Source organism: Schistocerca piceifrons, chromosome 1 (assembly GCF_021461385.2).
Source record: "Schistocerca piceifrons isolate TAMUIC-IGC-003096 chromosome 1, iqSchPice1.1, whole genome shotgun sequence".
Lineage (NCBI taxonomy): Eukaryota > Metazoa > Arthropoda > Insecta > Orthoptera > Acrididae > Schistocerca > Schistocerca piceifrons.
The window spans coordinates 657,451,071-657,475,812 of NC_060138.1; the positions used below are offsets into that span (position 1 = coordinate 657,451,071).

Below are 24,742 nucleotides of genomic sequence, written 5' to 3' on the forward strand. Positions count from 1 at the left end.
CTCATTGTCAGCACAAGATAGCAGCAGTAATGGATTTTCACCCCACAAGACAGATTTTGAAATTCAGTTGTGCACTGGAACTGATATTGTCATCAAAGAAAACTCCTGCTTGGTTACAGTTAAACTTTCTATATTTAACATGTTATAACATGGAAACTAATTACTGTACAAGAACACAACTTGGTAGCATTAATGTCAAGTACATGAGCAAGAGAAATAATGCAGAATCAATTCAATTGAAACACTTTAAATGTTTCCAGAATGAGAAACATCCCCCCAGGCTGTGGCTAAGCCATGTCTCCGCTATATCCTTTCTTTCAGGAGTGCTAGTTCTGCAACGTTCGCAGGAGAGCTTCTGTAAAGTTTGGAAGGTAGGAGACGAGATACTGGCAGAAGTAGAGCTGTGAGTACCGAGCATGAGTCGTTCTTCGGTAGCTCAGATGGTAGAGCACTTGCTCGCGAAAGGCAAAGGTCCCGAGTTCGAGTCTCGCTCGGGCACACAGTTTTAATCTTCCCTCTCTCTGTTTGCGAGTGGAACAGGAAAGAAAATGATTTGTAGTGGTACAAGGTACCCTCCACCAGGTACCATTTGGTTGCTTGTGTAGTATGTATGTACACCAAAATACGGAAGAAAATTGTGACTGCCTCTTACATTAAGAAGTAATAGTTGAACTAACCTAAGCTTTGTGATTTACTTCAAATGTTTTGTCCCACTGATACACTCTGACAATCAGTGACTTGCATCTATAGCAGTCTTACAATTTGGAGATGTCAGTAGGCTTACTGCTTGGATCTATTAATGTTCCCTCATTGAGCTCTTTTTATCTTAAGATCACATAAACGGGATTTTTGAGAAACTACATACAGGGAGATGTGATTGCCATATAGCTATTTGTTTACAGAAAAACAGCGATCAAAATTTAAGCATATCGGTAACACACTGGGCAAGAGCACATATCTGGGCTAGAGCACTATACTGGATTTCGCCCCCTTCCCCCCTTTCCCTAGAAACCTTGGCTGCAGTAATAACTATTTGTAGCATAGTCTGAGGTCTACATTAGGTTAAAAAGCGATAATTTCGTCGACAGTTGTGGAACACAGCGAATGAGAAATAACGGTTGTGATAACAGACAGACGTGTGGCTTTGCCTAATATTTGTTTGCGGCGTATTTAAATGTACTTTCCCACATTTAATGCATTTCTCATAATAAAAAAATAAAACTACTGGGTTATCCCCAAAAAACGCATATTAGAAAATGAACAATCATCCGACGTGTTTTACTGCATATTATTTACAGATATCGTACACAAACTGGAAAAATGCAATGGGCGTTCCACGACGTATCCTTTACCATATTTGATTTGTTTTTCCGCATGTGCTACTGCTGGTATGGGTTCAAAGACAAATTCGTGCTGCAAACGTCTCAGTGGTAGTTAGCCTACATTGGTAAGCTGCAGTTAATGCGTTAAAAACATTTATACACATTGTCCTCAATGCGTAATATGTGTAACGCTATAAATCACTCTGCCTTTCGACCAATAATTTGTTATCAGTTGGCTTCAATCATTCACGTAAGACTCTAATGTGTAACTTTGGCTACGCTGCGGATTATTATGTCACCATAATCCAGATTATTCGCATTCAAACCTTCTTTCTACATTTAATTCTGTTAATGGAATCTTCATTCAAACAATCTGGATTGATTTGACATTCCAAAAGAATAGCTGATGGCAAGTCTGTACAAACGCTGTGGCCAACATGTGACGTCACTTACGTCAACAGAGTTGTTTACATGTCTAGTCACCAGGCAGCGCTGACATGCTTTCAGCCTTACTGATGGCGTCATGAAGCGATTCCTTGGGGCCCGCGAGACGCACGTCGCGAGACGCTGCTCTTTCGAACGGCAACTTCGACCATAAATATCTATGCGTTGCAAAAAACATTCAGACCAACCGCAGGAAACAGAGAAAGCGGTCAAAATGGTGTAGACCAGTGGCTGGAAAAGGAAAGCAGTTTTCTCACGTAAATTTACCGCGAAATTTGCAGGGCGAACCTTAAGAAAGCCAAGCAGATCAAAATACCATAACGTTGGCTGGTATACTTGATCTACTCCTACACCCGATCTTCTAGGTTTCTGAACTTTGGATAACTCTTTTCGGTAAACAGTTCGCAAAGAATTTTTTATTTTTTTATTACTATTTCTCTCTTTGCCGAGGGGTCAACTACCCGCAATTTTTCAATTAGAGCATTGTATGGTGCCGTCATTTTGTCTCGGTCACTATATTTTTTACTTTTAATCTTCCAGAAACATGGGTGGTTTCTATATATTTCAATGAATTCACTAACAAACTCTCGAGAACACTGACGAGTATCAGCCATTTTAATGCCCTGTGCGCACAAATACAAACACTAGACTGAGCAAACAGCTGTTTCGCGCCAGATTTGCGGCGATCTCCTGTCCACACGCTCCAACTTGTCTGCGCAGATGTGGTTTGAACCCACAGATTTGAGAGGTTTCGCTCAAACCTCCAACTCCAACTCCAACTTCCAGGTTTGCACACACCTCAGGTTGGTGCCAATCTTCTGTCCACACGCAACGATCTGTCTGCGCAGATGTGATGTGCGCAGACATTTGCGCAGACAGATTGTTGCGTGTTGACGGGCCTTTAGACTGTGGCTTGACTAGCAACTTTGGGCAAAGATTGAGTTTGAGTATGAGTAGTGTGTTATGTTATTGTTTGCAATGTGGGGGATAAATATGAAAAGTACTGAAGTATTGTTATGACAGCTAGAGTTACGACTAGTTAACTGTCATTCTGTGTCTGTTGTATAGTAAGATGTTAAACTGTCGCAGTATTTTAAAACTCGCGCAACAGACTGGTAATTCATTTGAAAATTTGAAATGTTTTGTGTGAGATTTGTGAATTTTGTAACTTTTCTGTGAAACACCACATCTCATTTCAGGGGCACTAGTCCAGCAGAAATTGATATCGTCTGTAAGACAGTCGGCATGTGATTTGCCAAAAATAAGGCCCTGCAACGTTTTACAGCAGCAAATAAGGCCGGCGACGTTCTTCAATAAATGTAATTATTGGCATGCCCTATTATCTTTTCAGTCGCTTTCGCATTAGAACGTAGACGTTTAATGACCCTGAATGAATATACTACATTTTGAAGTCTTGTTTATGTTTTTTAGTGCCTGCTGAAGAACTGTGGAAAGGTGTAACCAGCGTTAGCAATGCGGGCAAGAAAAGAGGTCGGGGTAAGGGAGTGGGAAAGAAGATAGCGAAGAACTTAAATAAAGGTCAAATTATAGGTGTTGGTGAGTCAGAGGCCAATTTCTATCTTCGTTAGATTATCAATATCTTGCAATAATGTGTCTAATGCATCGGTTGTACGGCTGTTAATAATGCATACGTAGTTAACAAATGACAGCAGTTTTATAACATTACATTTAACACATGTGTTTTCCTTTTCATCGCGCGTTCATTGTGACCGTTATGATATACCTGATGGAGAATGAGAGTGCATGCTTTGTTCTGTAACAATGCCATTGGAGGAACGTAGCAATGTAAAAATAGTAGTCGTTATTGCTTCTCACAGCTTCTGGAATTTGTGTTCGTAACTTCACTTGTGAAAGTAAATGAGGGCATATAAATTTTTCAGTATTATTTGGTAATAATGTGTGACTTTAAATTTGTATCGGCTGTTTATCACAGAGCTGACATACTGACAAAACTTCTCACATAAGCTAATGCAGATTCTGTTGGCCTATAAACCTCTTTATCTTAGCAGAAACGTACATATATTTGTCTTTGTCTTTATTTTAGTTTTTCATGTTGCTGAAAATAGTGGTAATCTTTCACCTGTTTATATGGTATTTTTTTTTAGTCAGAAAGTTCAATATTGTGTTGTTGACATTAAATATTTTTTTATACAGGAAAGGCAAACATAGTATGGCCAGGCTTGACTGGGCCAGTTGTTCGAGGGCGAGAGTTAGTGCAACAGCAGCAGCTTCCTGAAGACACAGAACGTGAAGCGCGCCTCATTAAAATGCGCAATGAGATGGGTGTCTTTCGAAGACTGCGCCTAGCTCCTACCGAGCGGGGCTGGTCTGGTGCAAAGATGCCTGGACGCAGCATTGGTCCTCCAGATGACATAGGTGAAGGTATGTGCTCACGAAAAAGCATGCCAGGGCACTCAAAGTGAAGTGATCCAATAAAAATTAAGTTGTTTTAAGTATTTCAGTTCTTTTATATGTGATTACCTTATAGTTGAGAAGTTAAAACAGTTCTTAAAAGTTTACCTTGCTCACGTTCAATGAATGGCATCCATTTTTATTTGTAAGTGCATGACTGTTTTCCATTTGAAGACATTAGTGTCAATTTGGGTGATTGGTTTTAGGAAAGTCTCCTCTAGAACATTGTTTATCTCCCAAAATACCCTTAATTCAATAATAACCAGTCAAAGTGATCTCCAAAGTTTGATAGTGAAAACTTAGAAAATCCACCTTTTAGACCCAAAAATAACAACGAAGGAGTGATTTATCAGAGTGTATTTTTCTCTCTAGTTAGATATCGTAATGTACTAACCATATATAGAGCAAGAACACTGTCAAATGTTTCTTTAATATTTCATAAATTTTCGAAATTTGCAAGTCTTTACAAAAAATAAATTTTGGGGCTAGTTATCTCTGGTGGAAATGTCTATAAAAAATTTGATTTTTGCACATTTTGTACACTTACATGATAGCAAAGTACTGTAAAAATGTCAACATTGGTATTTGACTCTGAACAAAGATAGGAAATTTTGGAAATGATGAAATAATTCACATTACGCTGAAATTGATCTGATGACTGTTGCATAATTCATGTGTGATATTGGCTTGATCTAATCAGTTATTGTTGAAGTTGAGGTACTGAATTATATTCAAGAACCCAAAAAAATTGCTGAACTTAACATTTATATTGTTGTTGTTGTTGTTGTTGTTGTTGTCCTCAATCCTGAGACTGGTTTGATGCATCTCTCCATGCTACTCTATTCTGTGCAAGCTGCTTCGTCTCCCAGTACTTACTGAAACCTATATCCTTCTGAATCTGCTTATTGTATTCATCTCTTGGTCTCCCTCTATGACTTTTACCCTCCAATACTAAATTGGTGATCCCTTGATGCCTCAGAACATGTCCTACCAACCGATCCCTTCTTCTAGTCAAGTTGTTCCACAAACGAGTCAAGTTGTTCCACAAACGCCTCTTCCCCCAATTCTATCCAATACCTCCTCATTAGTTATGTGATCTATCAATCTAATCTTCAGCATTCTTCAGTAGCACCACATTTCGAAAGCTTCAATTCTCTTCTTGTCCAAACTATTTATCGTCCATGTTTCACTTCCATACATGGCTACACTCCATACAAATCTACTTCGACCATCGTCAGTTATTTTGCTCCCCAAATAGCAAAACTCCTTTACTACTTCAAGTGTCTCATTTCCTAATCTAATTCCCTCAGCATCACCCAACTTAATTCGACTACATTTCATTATCCTCGTTTTGCTTTTGTTGATGTTCATCTTATATTCTCCTTTCAAGACACTGTCCATTCCGTTAAGCTGCTCTTCCAGGTCCTTTGCTGTCTCTGACAGAATTAAAATGTCATTGGCGAACCTCAAAGGTTTTATTCCTCCTCCAGGATTTTAATTCCTACTCCAAATTTTTCTTTTGTTTCCTTTACTGCTTGCTCAATATACAGATTGAATAACATAGGGGAGAGGCTACAACTCTGTCTCACTCCCTTTCCAACCACTGCTTCCCTTTCATGTCTCTAGACTCTTATAAATGCCATCTGGTTTCTGTACAAATTGTAAATAGCCTTTCGCTCCCTGTATTTTACACCTGCCACCTTTAGAATTTGAAAGAGAGTATTCCAGTCAACATTGTCAAAAGCTTTCTCCAAGTCTACAAATGCTAGAAACGTAGGTTTGCCTTTTCTTAATCTAGCTTCTAAGATAAGTCGTAGGGTCAGTATTACCTCACATGTTCCAACATTTCTATGGAATCCAAACTGAACTATCCCAGGGTCAGCTTCTATCAGTTTTTCCATTCGTCTGTAAAGAATTCGCGTTAGTATTTTGTAGCTGTGACTTATTAAACTGATAGTTCGGTAATTTTCACATCTGTCAACACCTGCTTTCTTTGGGATTAGAATTATTTTTCTTGAAGTCTGAGGGTATTTCGCCTGTCCCATACACCTTGTTCACCAGATGGTAGAGTTTTGTCAGGACTGGCTCTCCCAAGGCTGTCAGTAGTTCTAATGGAATGTTGGCTACTCCCGGGGCCTTGTTTCAACGTAGGACTTTTAGTATCCTGTCAAACTCTTCACGCAGTATCATATCTCCCATTTCATCTTCATCTACATCCTCTTCCATTTGCGTAATATTGTCCTCCAGAACATCGCTCTTGTATAGACCCTCTGCATACTCCTTGCACCTTTCTGCTTTCCCTTCTTTGCTTAGAACTGGGTTTCCATCTGAGCTCTTGTTATTCATACAAGTGGTTGTCTTTTCTCCAAACGTCTCTTTAATTTTTCTGTAGGCAGGATCTATCTTACACCTAGTGATATGTGCCTCTACATCCTTACATTTGTCCTCTAGCCATCCCTGCTTAGCTATTTTGCACTTCCTGTCGATCTCATTTTTGAACCGTTTGTATTCCTCTTTGCCTGCTTCATTTATTGCATTTTTATATTTTCTCCTTTCATCAATTAAATTCCGTATCTGTTCTGTTACCCAAGGATTTCTACTAGCCCTCGTCTTTTTACCTATTTGATCTTCTGCTACCTTCACTATTTCATCTCTCAAAGCTACCCATTCTTCTGCTAGACTATTTCTTTCCCCCATTCCTGTCAATTGTTCCCTTATGCTCTCCCTGAAACTCTGTACAACCTCTGGTTCTGTCAGTTTATCCAGGTCCCATCTCCTTAAATTCCCACCTTTTTGCATGTTTCTTCAGTTTTAATCTACAGTTCATAACCAATAGATTGTGGTCAGAGTCCACACTGCCCCTGGAAATGTCTTAAAATTCAAAACCTGGTTCCTAAATCTCTGTCTTACTATTATATAATCTATCTGAGAACTTCCAGTATCGCCAGGCTTCTTCCATGTATACAACCTTCTTTCATGATTCTTGAACCAAGTGTTAACTATGATTAAGTTATGCTCTATGCAAAATTCTACCAGGCAGTTTCCTCTTTCATTTCTTACCCCCAATCCATATTCACCTATTTCCTTCTCTTCCTTTTGCTACTATTGAGTTCCAGTCACCCATGATTATTAAATTTTCATCTCCCTTCGCTATCTGAATAATTTCTTTTATTTCATCATACATTTCTTCAATTTCTTCGTCATCTGCAGAGCTAGTTGGCATATAAACTTGTGCCACTGTAGTAGGCATGGGCTTCGGGTCTATCTGGGCCACAATAAGGCATTCATTATGCTGTTTGTAGTAGCTTACCCATACTCCTATTTTTTTATTCATTGTTAAACCTACTCCTGCATTATCCCTATTTGATTTTGTATTTATAACCCGGTATTCACCTGACCAAAAGTCTTGTTCCTCCTGCCACCGAACTTCGCTGATTCCCACTAAATCTAACTTTAACCTATCCATTTCCCTTTTTAAATTTTCTAACCTACCTGCCCAATTAAGGGATCTGACATCCCATGCTCCGATCCGTAGAACGCCAGTTTTCTTTCTCCTGATAACGACGTCCTCTTCAGTAGTCCCCGCCAGTAGATCTGAATGGGGGACTATTTTACCCCGGAATATTTTACCCAAGAAGGCGCCATAATCATTTAACCATACAGTAAAGCTGCATGCCCTCTGGAAAAATTACAGCTGTAGTTTCCCTTGGCTTTCAGCCGTTTGCAGTACCAGCACAGCAAGGCCGTTGTGGTTAGTGTTGCAAAGCCAGATCAGTCAATCATCCAGACTGTTGCCCCTGCAACTACTGAAAAGGCTGCTTCCCTCTTCAGGAACCACACGTTTGTCTGGCCTCTCAACAGATACCCCTATGTTGTGGTTTCACCTACTGTACGGCTATCTGTATCGCTGAGGCATGCAAGCCTCCCCACCAACGACAAGGTCTATGGTTCATGGGGGGACATTTATATTATCTTGACAAATTTCAAATAAATATTTTCAATTAACATAATTTCAAGATGCAGTGCATCCTGTCCTATCCTAGTAGTGATTGTTAAGAAAACTTATTTCTTCAGACAGATTTAATGATGTAAAATAAGACCCCCTGTTGCTGTGGTAAATTCAAGCACTGAAAGCTTCCTTAAAACATTTTTCATTGGTGTCCAAACTATGTCACTAGTAGATTTCTTGAATGATGTTCTTGGGTGAGCAGGATGGTAAATATGCATGAAAACATCATTGTTTTCCAAATAACCTGTGCAAGCCACCAATGTCTTATCATACATACATGCCACTATGTCATTCAATGTTAAAGACAGAGGTTTACTGACACAATGACCCTCATAAATTTCAGTATCTGGTGTTAGAAAACATCGAACTAAGTTTTCTCCAGTGCAGAATTTGCAGAATTGCTTTGTTTCTTTTATTGCTACACAGTTTTCAAATCCGGTTTGAAGTGTTGTTTCAATATGAAGAACTTCCTCTTCTTTCTTGAGAAGAAAATAGGTGTTGCCTTTAATATTATTCTTGCAGAAGGCATACATGTCCTCTATTGTAAGAATTTGCTCTGTGGTCTTCCTTTGTAGGCTTTTTTTTAACGGAAACGTCAGATTTCACCCGTCTTCTATGACCAATGACGTCACCAATATGGCGGAAACGGCCACTCACAACTACTCCCATATGGTGACTATGACGTCATTGCGTAAACATGACAGCAAACACAAAAATAGATCGAAAAACCATTAAACACATATTCCTTCAAAAATATAATGAAACTAACAGGATACGCAGGGGAAATTGGGGGTTTTTGGGTGGGGACAAACTAAAAATAAACACATGCCACTAAACCAAATGACAAAAACGTTAAAATAAAATGACCACAACCTTCAAAAAATCAACTGAAAACAATATCTACTGGAATCAAACACTTACCTTGACCTCTATAGGTTAACAGAAAGTACCGATACCAAATCATAAAACCCAAAACTACAAGCACATCCACAATCATCACTATCTCAGAAAAACACAAAATAACCAACAATATTGGAATCTAACACTTCCCTTGACCTATTTAGGTCAACAGCAGCTACCAATACCTCACTATAAATCTCAAAACTTTCACCACCACCTCACTTAATACTACCATAAAAAGAAAAACCACCTAGAAAATTGGAATTGAACACTTCCCTTGACCTATTATCCTTATGACGTCTCCACATATAGCCATTCCTGGCCTGAGACGCCGGAACTTTAGTAAGCCTCATTTCTTTACAACACTCTGAAGACTTCATAACTTCACCCAAAAATCCGAGTAGTTGAAGAAATTTTACTAGAGACAATGCCCCCATCATCGCCAACAACCGAAAACTGTTGGCCTTGTCATCATATCCATACCTACCAAAGACATAAACAAAGCAATTTATGAAAATTCGCACGCGACAGTTGTGACCCAATGTTTGAATGTAACGTTGTTGGGCATTTCCTCTTCAGATTTGTTAGTGGTTTCTTCTTCAGGCAGAAGAGTAGGAGGGAAAGAAGAGGGATGAAGGAAAAGGACTAGAGAGGTCTAGGAAAAGGGGTAGATTTTGGAAAGTCACCCAGAACTGTGGATTGGGAGAGACTTACCGCACGGGATTAGAAGGAAAGATTGGTTGTTGGAGACTGTATCAGACGAGATTTGGAAACCTGAGAGCGTAATGGTGGAAGACAGGGTAATTTGCAAGACCTACAGTTCTGGGTGACTCTCTCGAAATGTACACCTTTTCCTAGACCTCTCCAGTCCTTTTCCTTCACTCCTCTTCCTTTCCCTTCAGCCCTTCTGCCCGAAGAAGGAGCCACTGGCTCCAAAAGCTTGCCTAATTACAACCCTCTTTTGTGTGTGTGATCTGCCGCAACTTGATGAATAGATTTTTTATCTATCCAGTTAAACTCAACATGCAGTCATATTTGTTAGCGTCACAGATAATTGAATGTAGTAACTCTTTGTAGTTAACACCATTGAGTTTTGCACTCGCAATCATCAGTTTGATATTTTGATGAAGTAAACAAACACATACGGGGTGTGTTATTGAGCAGCCGAGCAAAATACACCACTTAGGGTGATGGTCACAAAATTTTGACCTTCCAATTTTGCATTCAGGATGAGCATTTTTTGAAAGCTACATAAAGTTCATTTAAATTTTACAGTGCTGGTCGTTTCTGCTTTTTCAACAATTATTTTGCAATGTTTGCTACTGGGGCACATTCTACATACTGTCTTCATTGATCTTTCCAGTTGTTTCTTCACTTACACCTATTCCTTTCTTCTTTTCTAGAACTGCTAGAATGCCTTGTTCTTTCACTAATTTTTAGGTTAGTCTCACCAAACGATCAGAAATGTTGAACTCGTTAACTATTTTTTCTCTTGACGATAAGTCATGGAGCAAACTTAAAATTTAACTTTTCCTCTTTAAATGTTACTGAATGCTTACTTTTTAATTTCTTAATTAAGCTCAGGTATTCTGTGTTGGATGACTCAGGGGGTAAGTTTTCTTCTTTTTTAGAAATACTATTGGCATTTACATTATTAAAGAATGATTCTAAGTCTTTTCTAATTTTCTCTGAAATTTGTTGTACCTTAATTTTCTCTGAAATTTGTTGTACCTTGCTTTCAGTAATTGCTTTTCTTTTTATGCTACTCAATTTTCTTATTTTCAGAGCAGGAGATGCCTCCAAATTAGAACAAGCAAAATCCAGTTTGCTAATAGCTTCCACATTAGGAATATCAATGTAATTAACAATAGTACTTAATTCTGGTCTTGGGTTAATGATAAATATCTTTTAGTAACAATTTGGGCACAAGGAATTTCCAGGAATCTCATTACTTTTCCCTCGGGAAACTGTTTTAGGTGCACTTAGGAGAACAAATGTTAAAGTTTTATTTCCTCTCAAACCTTTAAGAACTGGCTTTTCATGAACTTTGAGTGGTTCAGAGCAATTCCCCTCCACAAATTTGATTGTACTTCTGAATATTTTTTCCTCACGATACTCGCAAACTGATGATAACGAAGAACATGTTCATAACTTAAACAAAGCTTGTCTATCTTCATCAAAGTCATTAACATTTTTTAAGTTTTTTTAAACTGAACCATAAACTGTTCATGACACCCTTCACGTACTATATATGTCCAATAGAGCACTGTTCATCCATTTTATTGCATTCCAGTTAGTCTTTCAAATTTATTTATTATTAAATTTTAAAATTATTTTAATTAATCAAAAATTACACTCACAACAAAAGCACAAAATATTCTACACTCTCAATGAAGTATGAGCTTCCACTGTAACAGAGGTTCCTGAACAGACTGACACTACAACAATCGCACATCCAGCAAATGTAGTGGGTGTACACAGTTCATTTACCGGCCTGTCACTGACTACTGTTTATTATTACACTTTTATCATTGTGGACCTGTGATAATTTAGAATAAACCTAGATGTAAAAGGACAATTTTTAACATAGAACTAAAGCAAAGGCTGCTGTTGTTTAGTATTTTACTATTAAAACAAATAATACTAGGATGATAGTGTTAACCAAATATAAGTTGCAATGTCAATTATTTCATCATTTCCAAAAATTCGTATCTTTGTTCATATCAGATATCAGTGTTGAAATTTTAACAGTACTTTGCTATCATATAAGTGTGCAAAATGTGCAAAAATCAAATTTTTTGTAGTCAGTCCCACCAAAGATAACTAGCCCCAAACTTTATTTTTTGTAAAGTTTTTCAAATTTCAAAAATTTATAAAAAATTAAGGAAACATTTGTCATGGTCTTGCTATATATTAGGCTAGTAGTTTACAATATCTAACTAGAGAGAAAAAAATATATGCTCTGATAAATTGCTCCGTGGTTGTTTTTTTTTTTTTTGGGTCTAAAAACTGGATTTTCTAAGTTTTCAATGCCAAATTTTATAGTCCTGTCTTCCTCAGTTGCGTGTAATATTACGGTATATTAATAATTTTTACTTATGGACCGTCTGACAGCAACTGAATAAAACACAATTTTAGTGCCATATGCGTTTCGCCTCTATTTTCTGCAAGGCATCATCAGTGGCCTGGAATATGTACAAATGTTAGCTATTTTATTTACATTTTTGTCATTGTGCCTATAGGTTATAAACAGTTCTGGTGGTTGGTATTTCCTATTAAGTAGTAATGTTTTGACCTGTACTTACAGGTTGCGTGGACAATTTCCTACATATACAACACCAAAAATGCAACAGGAGCGTTGTTGTTGTTGTGGTCTTCAGTCCTGAGACTGGTTTGATGCAGCTGTCCATGCTACTCTATCCTGTGCAAGCTGCTTCATCTCCCAGTAACTACTGCAACCTAAATCCTTCTGAATCTGCTTAGTGTATTCATCTCTCGGTCTCCCTCTACGATTTTTACCCTCCACGCTGCCCTCCAATACTAAATTGGTGATCCCTTGATGCCTCAGAACATGTCCTACCAACCGATCCCTTCTACTAGTCAAGTTGTGCCACAAATTTCTCTTGTCCCCAATCCTATTCAATACCTCCTCATTAGTTATGTGATCTACCCATCTAATCTTCAGCATTCTTCTGTAGCACCACATTTCAAAAGCTTCTATTCTCTTCTTGTCCAAACTATTTATCGTCCATGTTTCACTTCCATACATGGCTACACTCCATACAAATACTTTCAGAAACGACTTCCTGACATTTAAATCTATACTCGACATTAACAAATTTCTCTTCTTCAGAAACGCTTTCCTTGCCATTGCCAGTCTACATTTTATATCCTCTCTACTTCGACCATCATCAGTTACTTTGCTCACCAAATAGCAAAACTCCTTTACTACTTTAAGTGTCTCATTTCCTAATCTAATTCCCTCAGCATCACCCGACTTAATTCGACTACATTCCATTATCCTTGTTTTACTTTTGTTGATGTTCATCTTATATCCTCCTTTCAAGACACTGTCCATTCCATTCAACTGGTCTTCCAAGTCCTTTGCTGTCTCTGACAGAATTACAATGTCATCGGCGAACCTCAGAGTTTTTATTTCTTCTCCATGGATTTTAATTCCTACTCCAAATTTTTGTTTTGTTTCCTTTACTGCTTGCTCAATATACAGATTGAATAGCATAGGGGAGAGGCTACAACCCTGTCTCACGCCCTTCCCAACCACTGCTTCCCTTTCATGTCTCTCGACTCTTATAAATGCCATCTGGTTTCTGTACATATTGTAAATAGCCTTTCGATCCCTGTATTTTACCCCTGCCACCTTTAGAATTTGAAAGAGAGTATTCCAGTCAACATTGTCAAAAGCTTTCTCTAAGTCTACAAATGCTAGAAACGTAGGTTTGCCTTTCCTTAATCTAGCTTCTAAGATAAGTCGTAGGGTCAATATTGCCTCACGTGTTCCTATATTTCTACGGAAGCCAAACTGATCTTCCCCGAGGTCGGCTTCTAGTAGTTTTTCCATTCGTCTGTAAAGAATTCGTGTTAGTATTTTGCAGCCGTGACTTATTAAACTGATAGTTCGGTAATTTTCACATCTGTCAACACCTGCTTTTTTTGGGATTGGAATTATTATATTCTTCTTGAAGTCGGAGGGTATTTCGCCTGTCTCATATATCTTGCTCACCAGATGGTAGAGTTTTATCAGGACTGGCTCTCCCAAGGCTGTCAGTAGTTCTAATGGAATGTTGTCTACTCCCGGGGCCTTGTTTCGACTCAGGTCTCTCAGTGCTCTGTCAAACTCTTCACGCAGTATCATATCTCCCATTTCATCTTCATCTACATCCTCTTCATTTTCCATAATATTGTCCTCAAGTACATCGCCCTTGTATAGACCCTCTATATACTCCTTCCACCTTTCTGCTTTCCCTTCTTTGCTTAGAACTGGGTTTCCATCTGAGCTCTTGATATTCATACAAGTGGTTCTCTTTTCTCCGAAGGTCTCTTTAATTTTCCTGTAGGCAGTATCTATCTTACCCCTGGTGAGACAAGCCTCTACATCCTTACATTTGTCCTCTAGCCATCCCTGCTTAGCCATTTTGCACTTCCTGTCGATCTCATTTTTGAGACGTTTGTATTCCTTTTTGCCTGCTTCATTTACTGCATTTTTATATTTTCTCCTTTGATCAATTAAGTTCAATATTTCTTCTGTTACCCAAGGATTTCTACTAGCCCTTGTCTTTTTACCTACTTGATCCTCTGCTGCCTTCACTACTTCATCCCTCAAAGCTACCCATTCTTCTTCTACTGTATTTCTTTCCCACATTCCTGTCAATTGTTCCCTTATGCTCTCCTTGAAACTCTGTACAACCTCTGGTTCTTTCAGTTTATCCAGGTCCCATCTCCTTAAATTCCCACCTTTTTGGAGTTTCTTCAGTTTTAATCTACAGTTCATAACCTATAGATTGTGGTCAGAGTCCACATCTGCCCCTGGAAACGTCTTACAATTTAAAACCTGGTTCCTAAATCTCTGTCTTACCATTATATAATCTATCTGAAACCTGTCAGTATCTCCAGGCTTCTTCCATGTATACAACCTTCTTTTATGATTCTTGAACCAAGTGTTAGCTATCTTTAAGTTGTGCTCTGTGCAAAATTCTACCAGACGGCTTCCTCTTTCATTTCTTCCCCCCCAATCCATATTCACCTACTACGTTTCCTTCTCTTCGTCTTCCTACTACCGAATTCCAGTCACCCATGACTATTAAATTTTCGTCTCCCTTCACTATCTGAATAATTTCTTTTATTTCATCATACATTTCTTCAATTTCTTCATCATCTGCAGAGCTAGTTGGCATATAAACTTGTACTACTGTGGTAGGCGTGGGCTTCGTGTCTATCTTGGCCACAATAATGCGTTCACTATGCTGTTTGTAGTAGCTTACCCGCACTCCTATTTTTTTATTCATTATTAAACCTACTCCTGCATTCCCCCGTTTTGATTTTGTATTTATAACCCTGTATTCGCCTGACCAAAAGTCTTGTTCCTCCTGCCACCTAACTTCACTAATTCCCCCTATATCTAACTTTAACCTATCCATTTCCCTTTTTAAATTTTCTAACCTACCTGCCCGATTAAGGGATCTGACATTCCACGCTCCGATCCGTAGAACGCCAGTTTTCTTTCTCCTGATAATGACGTCCTCCTGAGTAGTCCCCGCCTGGAGATCCGAATGGGGGACTATTTTACCTCCGGAATATTTTACCCAAGAGGACGCCATCATCATTTAACCATACAGTAAAGCTGCATGCCCTCGGGAAAAATTACGGCTGTAGTTTCCCCTTGCTTGCAGCCGTTCGCAGTACCAGCACAGCAAGGCCGTTTTGGTTAGTGTTACAAGGCCAGATCAGTCAATCATCCAGACTGTTGCCCCTGCAACTTCTGAAAAGGCTGCTGCCCCTGTTCAGGAACCACACGTTTGTCTGGCCTCTCAACAGATACCCCTCCGTTGCGGTTGCACCTGTGGTACGGCTATCTATATCGCTGAGGCACGCAAGCCTCCCCACCAACAGCAAGGTCCATGGTTCATGGTCTTGCTATATATTAGGCTAGTAGTTTACAATATCTTAACTAGAGAGAAAAAAATATATGCTCTGATAAATTGCTCCGTGTTTTTTTTTTTTTTTTTTTTGGGTCTAAAAACTGGATTTTCTGTTTTCAATACCAAATTTTATAGTCCTTTCTTCCTCAGTTGCATGTAATATTACGGTATATTAATAATTTTTACTTATGGACCGTCTGACAGCAACTGAATAAAACACAATTTTAGTGCCATATGCGTTTCGCCTCTATTTTCTGCAAGGCATCATCAGTGGCCTGGAATATGTACATATGTTAGCTATTTTATTTACATTTTTGTCATTGTGCCTATAGGTTATAAACAGTTCTGGTGGTTGGTATTTCCTATTAAGTAGTAATGTTTTGAACTGTACGTACAGGTTGTGTGGACAATTTCCTACGTATACAACACCAAAAATGCAACAGGAGTGTAATATGTAGGAAATTGTCCACGCAACCTGTAAGTACAGTTCAAAACATTACTACTTAATAGGAAATACCAACCACCAGAACTATTTATAACCTATAGGCACAATGACAAAAATGTAAATAAAATAGCTAACATATGTACATATTCCAGGCCACTGATGATGCCTTGCAGAAAATAGAGGCGAAACGCGTATGGCACTAAAATTGTGTTTTATTCAGTTGCTGTCAGACGGTCCATAAGTAAAAGTTATTAATATACCGTAAAATTTCAATTCCAAACTTTGGAGATCATTTTGACTGATTGTATTTGAATTTAGGGTATTTTGAGTAATAAACAATCATGTCAATTGCAATGTTGTGACTTAATCCAGTGCAGAGATATTCAAATTAACGCTGATGTGTCCAAACTGAAAATCCATCATACGCTCACAATTAAAAATGGCTGCCATTCAAAACCAACGGTACAAGATTAAACTTCTTAAAAACTGTTCTGAATTTCTGAATTATAGGGCAATCACACACAAAAAGTCAAAATATTTAAAAAGGGCCAAGCAACCCTCACTGGATCACTTCATATGGATTGACCTTGCTTCATAAATTATCTTTCTAATAAGATGTCACTTTAAACTGATCTTTGCCCTTAGTATAAATATGTTGTGACATCTTTTAGTTGTGTTCTTCATGTATTCTCATTGAACCTTACAGATTCTCAAGTTTGCATATGAAATAATGTCCTTTTTGCTCATTTTTAAACTGCATCCCTAACTGTCTTCTTTGAATGTGTCGTGCCCAGATCATGGTTCCAACCGAGCTAGCCAAGCATTACTCACGACCTGTTCATCCCCTATCTTCTAAACTTCATAGAAGTTCTCCTCTGTAACTTGCAGGACCAGCGTCCTTGGGAGAAAAGATATTGGGGGGACATGGCTTAGCCATAGCCTGGGGGATTTTCCAGAATGAATCTTTCACTCTGCAGTAAAGTGCTGATATGCCCTACAAGTGATGGAGGAGAACTTCTGTGATGTTTGGAAGGTAGAAAATGAGATACTGGCGGAAGTAGATGTAAGGACTGGTTGTGAGTCACGTTTGGGCGGCTCAGTTGACAGATCACTTGCCTGTGAAAGGCTTTGATTCCATGTTCAAGTCTCAGTCCTGCACACAGCTTTAATTTGCCAGGAACTTTAAAAGTTGCACCATCTAATAACCTTACTATCACCTTTCAACTAACATAGAGTGTGGTCTACTCTATAGATAAGCTGCCAACAACCTCCTTCCTAGTCGCCATGACCAACTATATCCTCACCCATAATTACTTTTCTTTTCAGGGCATTACCTTCAAACACCAACCTATTCATGAATCATCTTGAGGAATTATTCCTAAGATTCCAGAATCCCAAACTTCTCACCTAGTTCAGATTCATTGATAACATCTTTTTTATCTAGATTGATGGTCAGGAGATCCAGTCCACATTCCTCCAGAATCTCAACACCTTCACTCCCATTCACTTCACCTGGTCCTACTTCATCCAACAAGCCACCTTCCTTGATGTTAATCTCCACGTCAAAGATGAATACATCAGCACCTGTGTCCATATCAAACCTACCAACCAGCAGCAATACCTCCACTTAAACAGCTGCCACCCATACTATACTAAGAGGTCTCTTCCATAGAGCCTAGCCATCCATGGCTGTCATATCTGTAGTGACTATCCTTCCCACTCCTCCTACAGTGGTCCTCCTGCGGGCCCAAGGGGGGGATTAGGCCTGAGATACTCCTGCCTGTTGTAATAGGTGACTAAAAGGAGTCTCACACCGTTTGGCCTTTATGTGATGGCCACTGTAGGGCTTGACCTCCATTTTTCAAAATTTTCCTGAAGAGCAAGCCAATTGGGGAAGGATGCCTTACATGGTGCATCATGTCCATCGTGCATTGAGATCTTTAGCCCAATTTCTCGTCATGGCATTGCAGCCCCACTCACCTTCCATCTCTTGAGCGAGGACACCTTCCTGGATGCGATTTCCTCCCCCCACTAAGCAGTATCGTTTTCTGTGCCGACAGTGACCATGGAATTCTTTGCACCTTATATCCAGCACGGTAGCCAGTCTGTTGTGCTGGGGTCACCATGTAGCCTGTTGGTTGTAGCCCCCTGACTACACAGAGATTGCTCCGCTGATGCCTGCACCGTTAACTCCCTACATATGCCAAGGAGTAGATGCCTGTCACCGTTGGGGAAGGGGACTTCTGCCCTACATATGCCAAGGAGTAGATGCCTGTCACCCTGGGGGATGGGGACTTCTGGCAATGGCCATCCTGCCAGGTGGCCTTTGCTGCAGCTGGGTGGTGGGGTGGTGCCTGTGAGGGGGGTCCCCCTGGTCGGGGTGGGTGACATCAGGGTGGATGACGCACGATGAAGCATACCACGTCATCACTTGGCAATCTCTAAGCATTCCCATTCCAAGTCTCAGTCTGGCCACACCGTGGGAGGAATGCCAGCCTAAGGACGGCAGTAAACCTTATTCGCCCCAGTACCTCGTATGTACGAGAGCTGATGGGGACTTCTTTGTTTCAATGAAGCCTCAGTTTTTTGTAGAGCATTTAGAGGACAAGAGAGGTGGAGGGCTTGTCAAGGTCACTCTTGATAAAAATGGCATCCTCTGCCCAGTTACGGGCATTACTCGCTTGTGACAAGCTGGGAGATGTTTCTGTTACCATCAAGTCTCATAAGAGCTTCAATATGATCCAGGGTATTATATTCCACAGGCACCTTCTTTTGCAGTCAGGATAAGCAGGGGCTGTGCACCAACTTAGAGCAACAAGGTGTGTCCATCGGAGTCCGAGGGATAATCAGATTGCCACTGCTGCCTTCATCTTGGCCTTCGAGGGTGACACGTTACCCGAGAAGGTCAAGCTGATAGTCTACCGCTGTGATGTCAAGCCATATATCCCTCCCCAGATGTGGTGCTTTAAGTGCTGGAAATTTGGGCATATGTCTTCCCACTGTAGTTCCAGCATTGCATGTCGAGATTGTGGCTGTCCATCCCATCCCAATACTCCATGTGCTCCACCTCCCATCTGTGTCAACTGCGGAGAGCATCATTCCCCTTGCTCACCAGATTGCAGAATTTTACAGTGAGAAAGGAAAATCATGGATTACAAGACCCTGGACCAACTGACCTACACCGAGGCCAAGAGGAAATTTGAACGTCTGCATCCTGTGGATATGACCTCCTCTTATGCCGTCGCTACGAGAACAGTTATAGCCCCATCAGTTCTGTGATTTCTAGTCGGCTCTGAGCTGGAAGACTACACCTGCCCCCTCGATGGTGGGGGGGGGGGGGGGGCGGCACTTCCCTTCCTGTTGCTCCTGCACCACCTGCCTTGCTAGCACTGTCGCCTAACCATCGGGGACACCAGTCCCCACTTCTCAGCTGGAGAAGGGTACAACGTCTTCTTTGGCTCCTCTCGCTGGGAAGGGGTCCCTTGGGTCTCTCCCTTCCCAGATTTCTGCTAGTGGGAAAGATGACACCGTCAATGGCTGAAGAGCCCAAGAGCAGCTGGTCTAAGGGCTTCATGATCATCCTCAGTCCTGGAGACTGAATCAGTGAAGCCCTCCGAGCCAGAGAAACCCAAGGATCAGCGAGGGAAATCCAGAAAGAAGACTCCCAAGACTAAGGGAATTGCGGTGGCACCCACACCACCACTGCTCTATGTCTGAGGATGAGCTTAAGATTCTGGTGTCTGCTGAGGCCCTAGATTTTGCCAGACCCTCAGATACAATGGATATAGCCTGTTCAGGAAATAAGTCGGTGGCAGCAGGTGACCCTGAGGCGTAGACTGCCTCATTGAGTGTTTCGTGCCTTCCCAGTCTCACACTCACGTCATCCTCCAGTAGAATTGCAGCGTTTTTTTCCACCACCTGGCTGAGCTCTGGCAACTGTTAAGCTTTACACTTGCTTTCTGCATTGCCCTCCAGGAAACGTGGTTCCCGGCATTGTGGATCTCTGCCCTTCGCTGCTACAGGGGCTATTACAAGAACCGTAGCAAATATAATAGTGTCAGGTGGAGTTTGCGTTTGTGTCCTGAACTTGGTATGTAGTGAACCTGTGCCCCTTCAAACTCACCTTGAATCTGTGGCTGTCAGGATACGGATGATGAAGGAAATAACTGTCTGCAATGTATATCTCCATCCAGATGGTGCGGTACCCCTGAAAGTATTGGCTGCACTGATTCATCGACTCCCTAAACCTTTCCTACTTATGGGAGATTTTAACACCCATAACCCCTTGTGGTTTACCACCATGCTTACTGGTTGTCGCAGAGATGTCGAAAATTTACTGTCCCAACTTGACCTTTGCCTCTTAAATACTGGGACCACCTCACATTTCAGTGTGGCTCGTGGTAGTTACTTGGCCATTGATTTATCGATTTCAGGACTCCTCCCATCTATCCACTGGAGAGCACATGACGACCTATGTGATAGTGACTACTTCCCCATCTACCTGTCACTCCCCTGGCGTCATGCCCATGGACGCCTACCCAGATAGGCTTTAAACAATGCACCGTTGAATCTCCCCCACGTAGTGCCATCGATGTTGTGATTGAGCAGATCACTACAATGATAATTGCTGCATCAGAAATTGTGATCCCTCATTCTCTAGGGTGCCCCCTGTGAGAGAGAGTCCCTTGGTGGTTGCTGGAAGTCGCTGAGGCAATTAAAGAACGTCGGCGAGATCTACAGTGACATAAGTGACACCCTTCCCTATAGTACCTAATAGCATATAAGCGGCTCCGTGCCCGTGTTCGCCTGCTTATAAAATGACGGAAGCATGAGTGAGTGTTGGGAGAGGTACGTGGGTGCCGTGCGTCACCTTCCCAAGTCTGGATGATCAGACATCTTTTTAGGTACCGGACCCCAACAGGTGTCCCTGGTGCTAACATCAATAGAGTGCTCTCAACCGATGCAAACGCGATTGCTGAGCACTATTCTCAAGCCTCTGTGTTGGAGAACTACCCCCCCAGCCTTTGGCACCCTCAAACAGTGGATGGAAAGGAAAGTCCTCTCGTTCCATAAAAACACGGGAGAACTGCCGGATATCAGTAACGTCCTGCCACGATATTTCGGCGCAGAGTCTTCTGGCCATCTTCAGTTGAGTGCCACTGTAGTAGATGAAAGTCCTCTCGTTCACTACACGCCACAGTGAACCCTGTAATGCCCCATTTACAGAGTGGGAGCTCCTCAGCGTTTTTACACATTGCCCTGACACAGCTCTTGGGCCGGATCGGATCCACAGTCAGATGTTTAAACATCTCTCGTCTGACTACAAGCGATATCTTCTCGTCATCTTTAACTGGATCTTGCTTGATGGCATATTTCCATCGCAATGGCAGGAGAGCACTATCATTAAGGTACTAAAACCCTGTAAAAATCCACTTAATGTCGATAGCTATCGGCCCATCAGCTTCACCAATGTTCTCTGTAAACTGCTGGAACAGATGGTGTGTCAGCGGCGGGGTTGGGTCCTGGAGTCACATGGCTTACTGGGTCCATGTCAGGGCGGCTTCTGCCAGGGTCGCTCTACCACTGATAATCTTGTGTCCATCGAGTCTGCCATCCGAACAGCCTTTTCCAGACGCCAACACCTGGTTGCCATCTCTTTCATCTTGCGCAAAACATACAACATGACTTGGCAACATCATATCCTTGCCTCATTGTAAGAGTGGGGTCTCCGGGGCCCGCTCCCGATTGATTTTTATCCAAAACATCCTGTCGCCCCCGTACTTTCCATGTCCAATTTGGTATCTCCCATAGTTCGCTCCCATATTCAGGAGGATGGCGTTCCGCAGGGTTCCGTATTGAATGTGTGTCTATTTTTAGTGGCCATTAATGGCCTAGCAGCAACTGTAGGGTCATCGGTCTCCCCATCCCTGTATGTGGATGACTTCTGCCTTTTGTATTGCTCTTGAAGTACTGGAGTTGCTGAGTGGCACCTGCAGGGAGCCATTCACAAGGTGCAGTCAGGCTCTAGCCCACGGCTTCCAGTTTTCAGCTGTGGAGTCGTGTGTCATGCACTTTTGTTGACATCGTACCGTTCATCCGGAACCTGAACTTTATCTTAATGACGATCCACTCACTGTAGTGGAGACGTATCGATTCTTAGGACTGGTTTTCGATGCCCGATTAACTTGGCTACCACACCTTTCTCATCTTAAGCAGGAGTGCTGGCAGCACCTCAATACTCTCCGCTGCCTCAGCAAAATCAACTGGGGTGCAGATCGCTTTACACTGCTGCAGCTCTACAAAGCCCTTGTTCAATCCCATCTTGACTATGGGAGTCTGGTTTACAATTCGGTGGCGCCTTCAGCGTTGTTTACTCGACCCAATGCACCACTGTGGCGTTCGCCTAGCAACGGGAGCTTTTAGAACGAGTCTGGTGACCAGTGTCCTGGTGGAGGCAGGAGTCCCTCCATTGCGGATCCAACATGCACAACTGCTCGCCAGTTATGTTGCACACATTCGTAGTTCTCCTGAGCATCCAAATTACTGTCTCCTTGCATCAGTGGCCCAGGTCAGGACTCACGATTGCGGTTCGTGTGTGATCTCTTCTCTCCGAACTGGAGTCCTTGTCTTTACCACCTGTACTTGAGGTGCATTCACGTACACACCTCCATGGTGTACACCTCGGCCGAAGCTTCGTCTGGACCTTTTGAACGGCCCTAAGGACTTCGTTAATCCCGAAGCTCTCCGCTGTCACTTCCTGTCGATTCTTGACGTGTTCCTGCGCTCTGAAGTTGTTTACACCGACGGCTCGATGGCTGATGGTAATAATGTTGGCTTTGCCTATGTCCACAGAGGCCATATTGAACAGCATTCCTTGCCTGCTGGCTGCAGTGTATTCACTGCAGAGCTTGTGGCCAAATCTCTTGCACTTCAATACATCCATTCCTGTTGTACGTGAGTCGTTTTTTCTGTGTTATGGCTCCTTGAGCAGCTTACAGGCTATCGACCAGTGCTACCCTCGCCATCCTTTGGTAGCGAACGTCCAGGAGGCCATCTCTGCCCTGGAATGGTCCAGTCATTCAGTGGTGTTTGTGTGGACCTCCAGGACACATCGGAATCCCAGGCTACGAACTTGCTGACAGGCTGGCCAAACAGGCTATCTGGAAACTGCTCCTGGAGATAGGCATCTCTGACACTGTTCTGCGTTCTGTCTTATGCCACAAGGTTTTTTGGCTTTGGGAGACGAAGATGGCATAACAGTATGCACAATAAACTGCATGTGGACTGTGAATGTGTGGAAGTCTTCCCTGTGATAAGCTCGCAGGGAATCAGTTGTCCTTTGCCTGCTCTGCATTGGCCATACATGGCTCGCACATGGTTACCTTCTCTGTTGCGAGGACTCGCCTCAGTGTCACCGTGGCTCCCAAATAAGTCTTCCACCTCTTGCTGGACTGCCCGCTTTTAACTTTACCACCATCCTACTTTCGGTGGTGGGTGACAATGCCTCAACAGCAGCTTTAGTTTTATGTTTTATTTGTGAGGGTGGGTTTTATTATCATTTGATCTGAGTTTTAGCGCATGTCCTTTGTCCCTCTGTGACCTCCACCGTAGAGGTGGAGGTTTTAATGAGTTGCAGAGTGGCTGGCTTCTCCTTTTTTATTCTCATGGTCAACCAGCCATGGTAATCTTGCTTTATTGTTTTTAATATCTTCTCCCTGTTTCTTGTGTTTCTCTGAGGTTTTCTTGTCCTGTTTTGTCCATTGTAGTGTTTGTGGTCCTTCTGGTTCTTCCTTTCTCCTGTTATTGTGCCATATGTCTTCGTTTTCTACTTTCCCTTGGGTATTTTTCCTAGTAGAACAATAATCTACAAGCTAAGCTGCAACCCTGTGCTGCATTGTACGTGGGCTTGACAACCAACAAGCTCTCCATCTGCATGAATGGCTGCCAGCAAGGTGTGGCCAAGAAACAGCTGGACAGCCCTGTTGCGGAGCACACTGCCCAACTCAATGTTCGTCATTTCAGTGACTGCTTCACAGCCTGTGCCATGTCTATTCTTCCCACCTACACCAGCCTTTCTGAATTGCGCATATGAGAACTCTACCTGCTAAATACATCCTACATTACCATAACCCTCCTGTCCTCAGCCTTCATTAGTCATTGTCCTTAACCATCTAGCCCCTTCCCTGTTCCCTTTCCATCACTTCACAGCCCTCTATTCCACCGACACACCCAGTCTTTTTACTTCTCTCATTTTCTGCTCCCCACGCTCCGTCTGACCTCATGACTGCACCTAGAGCTGCCTCAACCTCTCTCCAGTTTGTTCCAGCACACTCCCAGTAGCAGCACTGTACTGTCCTTCACCCCTACCCTGCCATCCCTCCCTCTCCCCGCCCCCAGCCTTCCCCTTACCGTCACCATGTTGCCTCTCCCTTCATGCCTTGCTGTTGATAGTCTGGCTTTAGACGCCAGAGACTGTGTGTGTGTGTGTGTGTGTGTGTGTGTGTGTGTGTGTGTGCGTGTGTGTGTGTGCGTG

General features: G+C 41.9%; 1 protein-coding gene across 1 annotated transcript in view; it reads left to right on the forward strand.

Moving 5' to 3' along the window:
* Positions 1 to 2,700: 2,700 nt before the first annotated feature.
* The window catches only part of LOC124787845 (28S ribosomal protein S5, mitochondrial), a 109,113-nt gene continuing 87,071 nt past the window's right edge, over positions 2,701 to 24,742 (forward strand). Inside the window, exons 1-4 of the mRNA XM_047254799.1 lie at positions 2,701 to 2,881; positions 2,966 to 3,085; positions 3,198 to 3,323; positions 3,942 to 4,169. Coding sequence (XP_047110755.1) covers positions 2,839 to 2,881; positions 2,966 to 3,085; positions 3,198 to 3,323; positions 3,942 to 4,169 — 517 coding nt within the window. The 5' untranslated portion in view covers positions 2,701 to 2,838. The remainder of the gene's footprint in view (positions 2,882 to 2,965; positions 3,086 to 3,197; positions 3,324 to 3,941; positions 4,170 to 24,742) is intronic.